The following is a 10,280-nucleotide window of genomic DNA, read 5'->3' on the forward strand; positions in this document are numbered from 1 at the left end:
GTCAAAAATCACAATTATGCTACAATTGGATGGGAATTGGGATATAAAAATTCAATGTATCTAGTTTGTAGATATTTTGTAGCAAAATTGTAGATTATTTGTATTCTAATTGTATGTGTTTTATTTTCTGTTTTTCACAAATCAAAAACGACTAAAACTTCTACAAATCTTCTGCAAAAAATGCAATTATGTCGAAAATGCCAATTATGCTACAATTGAAGTGGGAATTGGGTTATTAAAATTCAATGTATCCAGTTTGTAGATATTTTGTAGATAAATTGTAGATTATTTGTATTCTGATTGTAGATATATTGTTTTCTGTTTTCACAAATCCAAAACGACTAAAACTTCTACAAAATCTTCTGCAAAAAACAGTCTACAATTTTTCTACAATTACTGCAATATAATGTATGTCATGTCGTCTTCTTCTTCTTCTTCTTCTTCTTCTTCTTCGAGTTTCAATCTGAAATTCAGCCAAAACCAAGTCTAAATCTTCACCAAAACTCCTCAAAATTGAGATATAAACTCCAAAACATATTCTCAATTATTTACAACAACACCCAATCAAAACAAATAATGATTTTTGAAAACCAAATTTGAATTCAAAGCTTTTTAATAACTGTCAATGGTGGAATTGGTGTTGTCTTGTCTTTTTGAAGGTTTGTTCTTCTTCATTGAGAAAATTTGAAATTAAAGGTAAATGTGTGTATAAACTTTGAAGATTTGACTTCAATTTTGATGAACTTTGTTGTTCTTCATTGATAAACTTCAACTGGAGTAAAATGGGGAACTAGCTTTGTTGAAAGGTTTCTTCAATTTTCTGTGAATTTAGAGAGAGAATTTGGTTTCAAAAGATAGAAAATGGTAAAAAGAACGTGGGTACGGGTAAAACGTGGGTGGGACTGAGAGGTTAGGAGAGAGAAACGTGCAGATTCCTTTAATTAAGGAGTAAAAAATGTACAATTAATTATACCCTTAATTAATTATGGTATAGAATTGATAATTTGGTATACTAAGTGTAATTAAGTCAAACCTTAAACAGTGAGGTTAATAAGGTTTCTTATGTGGCATAGAAATGTAAAAATCACTTCAATAAGTCATGGATAATATAGATACTGGTTAACACATTTTTTTATCCATATCAAACATGGATCAGGTTGAATAATTTATCCGTTTTAACACTACAACTTTTCGACCCGACACATATCCGAACCAACCAACACATTTGCCCCCGCTATGTGACGGTAAACTCTGATCCGAAACTCTCCGAGAACCTTCCAATTGAAAATCACGTATTTATAGTTGTACAAAAGACAAACCCATTTCTGAAAATATCGATTTTTTAGAGCTGGTTATACGAACTGATCCACACTTGACAGAGTTTAAATAAATCAGTAATCCACGGCGGTTTGGAAAGGATACTTTTAAGATTTTATCCATTTTACCAATATCTAATCAAGTATACTAACATGTGAAAGATAACTTTTATGTCGGTAACTCAGAAGCTGTGTCTCAATAATTTACTTTAAGTTCACTCCATGGTTCTGAATAGCAATTTTAAGTAGGGAAGAACCTTAGGGAGCAATTGCAAATCTGCTAGGTTTACACTCATTAGGTCAAAAGCAATACAAGTTCTTTGCATGCTCACTTCATCAAGTGCAGGTACTTTTGGGTATCTTTGGCTGAAGTGAGTCAATATTATGCGGTATGCACCAGCAGAACGTCCCACTTCTATAGCTTCCTTAATTGTGCTGTGATTTCTTGTTATAGCCTCCTCCAACAGGCCATCCTCGAAGGTCGCCTGCAGATAATATACTAGTATGTCAATCGTCAACTGGTAGAATTTATGCACTTTGCTTAACAAAGGATAATTTACTGTACCAAAATGATACTAAAACTGAAATCCAAGCCATGAGCTACTATCTGAATAGCCAACTTGTTTTTGACACAAGGGAAAGTTGGAACATAACTGATCCCTAACGTGACCTGCCCGATGAATAGAAAAATCTGCACAAGTTTGCACTGACCTCATGTATAAGAATTGTTGCTCCAAGAGATGCTTCTATAACTTCTGAGCATGGCCTCGTGTCACCAGAGTACACAACCTTCCAACCTGGTACTACTTTTCCGCAATTCATTCTTTCTGCTGATTCTAAGATGATACCAAATGCCCCAGGACAGTGTACAACAGGGAAGCTGATGAATCTCACTAGCCCTGCTTCACTTAGAACTTTCTTGAAATGCTTCAGCAATTTTATGTCATCAACTGGAGTGCTTGGCTTCATTCTTTTCGAACAGCGCAGCAGAGAACTGTCTTCAGAAAGACAAGTCAACACAGAATGATCTCTACTTTCATCATTCATGCCCTCAGAACTCATTTGATGATCCTTGTCAAAAATAGAGTCAGCTTCCATATCATCCCACTTAGCCACTGTAGTGCTCCTACAGTCGAGGAACAGCATGTCTAGGTCTTCTAGTTTTTTATAATCCTTGAGAAACTCCCCAACCTGCTCTGGCCCAATAACCAGCATGGGTTCATGGGGTACTCCCTTCAACAAATCGCGTCTCAAAGCAAGTATTCGTGCCAAACCTGCGTGGTGATCAGCATGGATATGAGAAATCCAAATGCATTTAAGATTTCTAACTGCACTGTCTGCACCATTGATGCCATATCTGTCAATGTTATTAAATAAATTAATTCATGCGGTTGAAAGAAGGTATGGAGTGAAAAACAAAATAGAAAAATGATAAAAGAGGTTCTGAACAATACAACATAAATCCTAAGAGTCCAATGCTATTACCTCCTCTTGAGTTGCGCCAGGGTTCCTTCTCCACAATCAAGGAGTAAGCCCCCTTTAGAGAAAAGATTAAAATAGATGGAACTGACATTTCGATATTTTGAAGGTATAGAAGAACCGGTGCCCAGAAAAACAATCTCCAGATCATCTCTCTGGACATTATCCAGACACCTAGGGGCAGCATGTCCAGCCAACGATGGATCTCCAGTCATAGCTTCACTGTCCTGCCTGGTGAACAGATCCGCCTCATCTTCTTTAGGTTTGTGCCAAAATGTGCTTATGTTCTTTGCAGCATCAGCAATCTCAGGAATCTCTGAAAGTAACTCTTTAACGAACACTGAGGAGGTCATCCTATTTTGAACACTTGATCTGTCCAATCCCAGACGTCTAGGAGGACGTAAGGTGAACTGTTCAACAGGTCAGACAAGAAAAGTTCATTACAAGAATGGCCATGCAAGGGTATACTTTTGCTCCTTTTGAAAAGTAAATATGGTTTCCAGCACATTATAGTGCTGATGATTTATAATACTGTCACCTTTCCTAGAAAAATTTAATCCTGGAGTCAACAATACCTTTAAGAGATTTTCAGCAGATATGCCACAAACCTTCGAGATAGAACCCTGCAACGACAAGCATCATATCACCTGTTTTCCTCGGGTATTTAAGAGTTCTCACAAGTGACTATCAACTTTTAGAGCTTCAAACAAACCTCCACTAGTACCTTGAAATTTGGCGCTGCAACATCATCATTCTGAACAGAAAAAAGACTAGGAGCAGGAAAAAGTTGCGGACACAAATAATGCAGTCTTGTGGCTATTCTCGCACTAGATTCTAGAATTGGAGTTGTTTCATGCTTCCTGTGACAGAATGACTAAGAACCAGTGTTGATATGTAAAAATCTGAAATAATCATGAAGAGAAGTTACGGACCTTGTAGTTCTTGCCATAATATGTTGGGCAGAACCAAATTTCCTCATCCATTTCTCATAAACTGGACTGCTGACAACAGTAGCAGGGCTCAAATGAATGATGCAGTTCACAACCTTGGTGGTCTCTTGGGAGTTACTTTGGGAATCTGAATAATAGGCATTAAGAGCTTGTGCAGACAGTAACTCTTGTGCATGAGGTTCTGTTGGACAGTCAACAATCAGTACAATGGGACCAGGAATAGGTGGGCCTATTACATCATCTGGATGGACCTGAATGAGGCAAAATGAAAGTCAGCTGCAATTTAATAACGAGGCACAAGAACTGCAGAAACGAAGTGTATAATGTAGTTCTAATGAGTGTAGAACAGACCTCGATATCCAGAAGATCTGACTTCACACTGATACCATTTTGCAGTTGTCCAAGCTTTCTCCCCTTTTTGAGTCCGCAAGCTTTAGCCTTTCTGGGGTCAAACTCCCCTCTGATGTCATGTAGGTTACAAATATATACAATGGAGGTATCATTTGAACTAAAATGAGATCCATCCAAATGAGTCGGTGTTAGGAGAATAGCTGATATACTAACTGCCTTGAACTTGCCTTCAGCTTGCAGCTCCTCTGCATGTAGTGAGGAAGCTAGTGCAGCTCCATTTCCATGAACCATAACATTGTCACTTCGTGGGATGATATGTGCTTTGACCATGGTAGCATGAGGGACAAAATTCTTCATTGCGTTAACCAATAAATCAAGATTTGGAGGACCCCATATGTCAACCTTAAAAGACCAATAGAGATGCTTTTTTAGTAAATAATAGCACCACCGTCGCTTTCATTTTAGTGATAAGTATCATATGAAAATAGGAGAGGTAAGCACTGCACTGGTACTCACATGCTCAGTACTCTCAGGACTTCCATTTTTTATGCCAGCCAAAGACAATAGCAAACCTGAGACGCAGTGGATTAGGGATCATGAGGAAAATGATTTCACGAGAGATTTGATTCTTGAGAACTGTGATAAATTGTACTCCTTCCGTTTAAATTTAGATGACGTAGTTTGACTTGGCACAAAGTTTAAGAATAAAAATAAGACTTTTAAAACATGTTGTGCTAAAAGCTTGAGGGCAAAATCTTAGTGGGGCCATAATATTTGTGCGGCTATAAAAGCTTCTTGTTAAGGGTAAAGTGGGAAGAATGAAAAGTTTAAAGTTAAATTGTTTCTAAATATAGAAATGTGTCATTCTTTTGGGAACGAATTAATAAGGAAAGTGTGTCATCTTAAGTGAAACAGAGGGAGTACCATATAGAAAATCAATTTAATTCTCTAAGAAAACTAAAGGGACAAAACAAAATATGGTTTAAAAGTAGTTCATTCCCCGAAGGTCAAGATGCAAACCTGGAAGTCCTCCTGCTGTCTCTGAGCAGACACGAGTGAGACATATGTGGTCTACCTGTAAATTGACAACAGTATGTTTATACAACAAAAGCAGTAACCAATTAGTTGTGTAAACTTTGAAACTGAAATTGTGCATGTGAGAGATATACCTGAGATAATTTAATCTTATGCTCAGCGCAGAAGCGTTGTAATCCCTGCAACATGAGTACTGATTTGAGGAATAACACCTTATAGATGTTCTTACAACTAACTAGAAAATTCCTGCGAGCGGGTGATTTTTTTTGGGGGGTGGGGGGGGGGTTAAACAAGTGGATAATATCTGCTGTGCAGAACAAGTTGGTTATTGATTTTTACAGAATATAAAATGCAGAGCTTCAATCCTCATTACTGAAACCTATTTCAAAAGCTGCCAAAATTCTACTGGAAAAGAATCACAGCAAGTGTCACATGCCCTCCTCCAAAGCTCTGCTCCCCCCAAAAAACAAAGAAAAGCTTGTAATGTTCACCTGCTGACGATGAACCAGCAGATACAGCACCAACTACGGATTATAATTTAATCAATTCAGTTCAACCTAGAGTTGAATCTGGATCTTCACTTTGGCAAACTAACTCAAGGTTAACACTTAACAGAGAAAGTTTGGGTTTAAGCGTTCTTTCAATTTACGTGAAGATTGAATCTGACAGAATACTTCCTACTCATTATACTTTGTTAACAAAAGCCCAAACTTTAGAAATAGCATTGTGTTGGCATCTCCACGCTGCCTCTTCCTAGAGCTTTTGAATTAAATTGTATTGCACAATCAAGATACAATTTAATCAGCACCAACTACGGATTATAATTTAATCAGCAGATACAGCACCAACTACGGATTATAATTTAATCAATTCAGTTCAACCTAGAGTTGAATCTGGATCTTCACTTCGGCAAACTAACTCAAGGTTAACACTTAACAGAGAAAGTTTGGGTTTAAGCGTTCTTTCAATTTACGTGAAGATTGAATCTGACAGAATACTTCCTACTCATTATACTTTGTTAACAAAAGCCCAAACTTTAGAAATAGCATTGTGTTGGCATCTCCACGCTGCCTCTTCCTAGAGCTTTTGAATTAAATTGTATTGCACAATCAAGATACAAAATTACAAGGTATTATATTTGGAAATGTGAGAATCCTTGACATGCTAGTTGAAGTATCGCCTAATGGATATCCTTGAATTCAATAACCATATTTTAGACGCATAATGAAATAGCAGGCTAGTTGAAGTAAGCCCCAATCTACTATCCAATAAAAAATGTATTGTGCAATAAATATTACTATCACTCAAGAGTTACCTCTCCAGCATTAAATATGAATCTTTCATTGTTAAAGAAGAGCAGAACAGACGGGGATGTTTCTTGGGTATCCATTCCTGTCCCCAGAATCTGTAATAAACAGGAAAGTAGCAGTTACTACTACAAAGAAAGAGAATGTATTTAAAGAGAGAGAAAAAAAAGGAACAAAGAAATATGAAAGCATCTCATTTTCTGTCAAGACTAAAGGTAATTAATAATTCACCAAACAGATTTATGGTTGTCTTAACTTTATAGATGATAAAGATACATAGGTACGCAAACAGTTTATGAGAGTATTCCATCTATGTTTTGGGATGAATGCACAAATTCTTTTGTTGGCAATTTTGGCATAGACTCTCAGACTCGATTGTCCAATATTCAGTTCACACGAGAATTCTAAAATCGGGCTACACCTGTCAAAGGGTGTTAGAGAGCATCAAACATGCTTCACGGATTCTTGACGTACTCCACCAATTGTCTGAAGATCTTGAAATTAATGCTCATGTTCTTTCACAAATAAAAATGTACAGTTTTTCTTGTGCACATGGGTTGCACACCATTACTTCACTAGTCAGTAAACTTGTGTCAACACTTTGTAAAGAAGCAAAGGAATTAAAAGTACATGCCACTAACATACAATAGGCAGAAAAAAAAATGACATGTAAGCTCAGAGGAGGATCAAAGTCCCCAAACTCAAACATCCAACGGTCTGGAAACAAAATCAAAGACTCTAGACAACCGTTTAAGAAGAATATTATGGTCAATACTATGATTTCTAAAGAGGGTATTTCTCATATTTACATAGTGGAGCACAGAATTTTTTCAAGAGAGCCACACTTCGGCCCAGTTAGTGTGACATACAGAAAAGTTTATTTCAAGGCCTTGTAATATTATGGTCAATACTATGATTTCTAAAGAGGGTATTTCTCATATTTACATAGTGGAGCACAGAATTTTTTCAAGAGAGCCACACTTCGGCCCAGTTAGTGTGACATAAAGAAAAGTTTATTTCAAGGCCTTGTAATAGCTATAGAACACAAATCGACTCCTCTTATCATTAACACTTATTCAATGGAAGTAATTAAGATGTTACATGCTGGTCATTTGCCTTATAACCCTATTATAACTGAATACATGTCACTGATGGCTCGACTAGGGAATCCAGTCATAAGCCATACCTTCTAGCTAAAAAAGAAGTAAAAAGAAGCTTTTTCACAAGACATAAATTTTGGTAGTTTCTTCGATATTTGCTAATGATGCAATATGACAAACATCCTAAGAGCTACTTTTAGTAGAAAAAAAGTGGTATGTATATTAATTATATCTATGCATCAACATTTCTCACTAGGAAGACAAAAGGTTAAAACTTGAAAGGGGAAAAAGGTTGCTGGAGATTATGACTGACAAGTTCTATGTAGAAACTAAAACTTTTAGTTTACTGTCAACCCCCCCCGAAGTCCCAGCAAACAAGTTTGTGGGAGTAAGCAAGCTGAAGAGATAATGAAAACAGTGCACAAGATAATAACCTGAACATAGGCTTCGGTATTTTGGCGACTAGTGCTGCCACAAACATCCTGGCGAACATTATTCTCATGCCTAGACATTCTGTACCTGTGCAAAAGCTATCGCTGCAGAAATTGACGAACAGGACCGTAGCGGCAGCCCGCAGAGGGCGGCAAACTGGCAATAATTTAAGCTATTCGGAACACAGTGAGGAACAAGAAAACCTATTCCGAATCTGTGAGAAGAATGAAAGAAAAAGTTACTTTTACCCGTCTATCCAACATTATAAATTTATTTACCAACCTATTTACCCCTCACAAATAGGTATCATTAATTATGTTTTCATATATTTTTTCAGTTTTTACAATTTGTTTTGCAAAACCTTTTCAGTATCTACTTAGTTTAAAAAAACATATTTTGCAATTTTTGTTTTTATGTTTTACAAAAAGAAAATTCTTTAAAAACTGAAAAATGAAAATATGGTTCGGGTTATGGGTTTTTTGTAAAACGGGTTGGGTAAAAAAAAATGAGTCATTTTAATCTGGTGCTGCCACATGGCACTCCATCCAAAACAGGGGTATTTTTTTCCAAAGTATGACGGTAGGGGTATAGATAGCCCAATAGTATAACAAGGGGTACATGTAAACAATATTTGAAAGTAGAGTGCTATATTTGGCCCTTTGCCGAATATAAATAGTGTCACACCTCCTTTTTACCTACACCCGGAAGGGTATAGGAAGTTTTTCCAATTTAAGTGACAATCGAAACGGGATTATATTATTAAAAGATTCAGAGTCACTTGGGAGATTTATGGTGTCCCAAGTTACCTGTTTAAAATCCCGAATCGAGGAAAGATTGACTCTGTATTATAGTCCGCGAACTAGAAATCCGAGTAAGCAATTATGTTAACCCGGGAGAAGGTGTTAGGCATTCCAAAGTTCCGTGGTTCTAGCACAGTCGCTCAACTGTTATTATTGGCATAATTATCTGATTTTAAAACATTTTGAACCTATGTGCAATTTTAACTTTTTAACCGCTTTTATTTAATTAATTAAAGGAAGATTGTAACGTCATTTAAAATATGTTTCAAACCATGTCACATAAATGCACCCGCAGTCCGCAACACATTTTAACAATTAATCATGCTTTATTAAAAGGATAGACTAAGAAAAGAAAGCATTCAATGCTGCTAGTTCTGATGAACTCAAGAGAGGAACACGGCAAACAATTTTTCGACATATCAGAAGTAGTACCTCATGTGTAATTAAAAATCAGATTAGAAAATGGATAGACTAGTTAGCAAATAGATATGGACAAATCATTTTTCTCGAAATCTTCATCATTAATTGAACCAAAATGACTTCACCTTGTCTTCTGGTGCTTCAAAAATCAAACTAGCTAAGTTCAAACATTTACAATAAAATACATTCTTATGCTTAACTTACCATTACAACCCAAACATAAGAGGTTTAACCCTTAATTTAGACATGAAGATCTATAGTGAAATACAAACACTTCTGAAAACTTGTTGGTCTGCTTTGAAGTCTTTTGCAAATCTGACCAGTTAATGGTCAAGTCCATGAACTACAGCCAAACATTTAGTCACTCCAGTTCTTCTCCATTATTAACTACTATAGAAAATCACTTAAACAGGCACAAGATATTATGAATGTATCTGAATAAATCACGATAAAGTCAGTAACAAAAGCAAAAAAAAAAAAAAAATTAACCAAGAAAGCTTACATGATTTCACAATCATGTCAAAATAATGAAAGCAGTTAGTTCACATAGCTAAACTAACATGAGAATTCAAGCCAAATTACGTGAAAATCAGAAACTCGTTCACTCAAGACAAACGGAAATACAAGAGTGTTTGAACTTACCTATTCAAAGCAAGAAAAACACTAAGAGAAGGCCAAATTCAGATGGAGCTCAGCAACAACTTGAATAAATCAGCAGCAAACCAGCAGCAACAACTTGAGTCATAACGTTTTTGTGTGAGTGAGGGTGAGAGATGAGATTTCATGGAGGGAGGTTGTCCGTTCTGAGGAGAGGAGCGCCGTTGGTGTCTTCAAAGAGAAAGGGAGATCTGATCTTTTGTTCTTTTGTGTCTAGGTTTTAAAGATTTAAGGGAAGGGAAATGGGTATTGGGCTTGGGCCCAGGAAGTTTTGGATCAGATCTGGCTGGGTGATAATTGGCCCAATTTCACAAGACAAATTTTTTTTCCAATTCTTTCTTTTATTTTCTAATTTTCCTTTTCTTTTAATTAAAATCCTACAACTTAAATCCTAGATTATCTAAAAATGTGAAATTAAACTAATTAACTAATT

The 10,280-nt window shown here is 36.2% G+C and overlaps 1 protein-coding gene across 4 annotated transcripts; it reads right to left on the bottom strand.

Annotated features, from left to right (window-relative positions):
• Positions 1–1,470: 1,470 nt before the first annotated feature.
• LOC104236839 (tRNAse Z TRZ4, mitochondrial-like) lies at positions 1,471–10,039 on the bottom strand. Of its 4 annotated transcripts, none has more exons than XM_070163104.1 (13): positions 9,833–10,039; positions 7,973–8,057; positions 6,447–6,536; positions 5,266–5,310; positions 5,117–5,171; positions 4,613–4,668; positions 4,097–4,498; positions 3,728–3,996; positions 3,520–3,655; positions 3,371–3,418; positions 2,802–3,205; positions 2,028–2,673; positions 1,471–1,801 (listed from the first exon to the last, which is right to left on the bottom strand). In XM_070163104.1, exons 2-13 carry the CDS (start codon positions 8,048–8,050, stop codon positions 1,532–1,534), a joined length of 2,499 nt encoding a protein of 832 aa, XP_070019205.1. In that variant the 5' UTR covers positions 8,051–8,057; positions 9,833–10,039; the 3' UTR covers positions 1,471–1,531. The 4 variants fall into 4 exon arrangements, with proteins under 4 accessions (XP_070019205.1, XP_070019204.1, XP_070019203.1 ...); XM_070163103.1 differs by having other exon boundaries at positions 7,973–8,068; XM_070163102.1 differs by having other exon boundaries at positions 7,973–8,184.
• Positions 10,040–10,280: the final 241 nt, after the last annotated feature.

The sequence above is a fragment of the Nicotiana sylvestris genome, chromosome 11 (genome assembly GCF_000393655.2).
Source record: "Nicotiana sylvestris chromosome 11, ASM39365v2, whole genome shotgun sequence".
Lineage (NCBI taxonomy): Eukaryota > Viridiplantae > Streptophyta > Magnoliopsida > Solanales > Solanaceae > Nicotiana > Nicotiana sylvestris.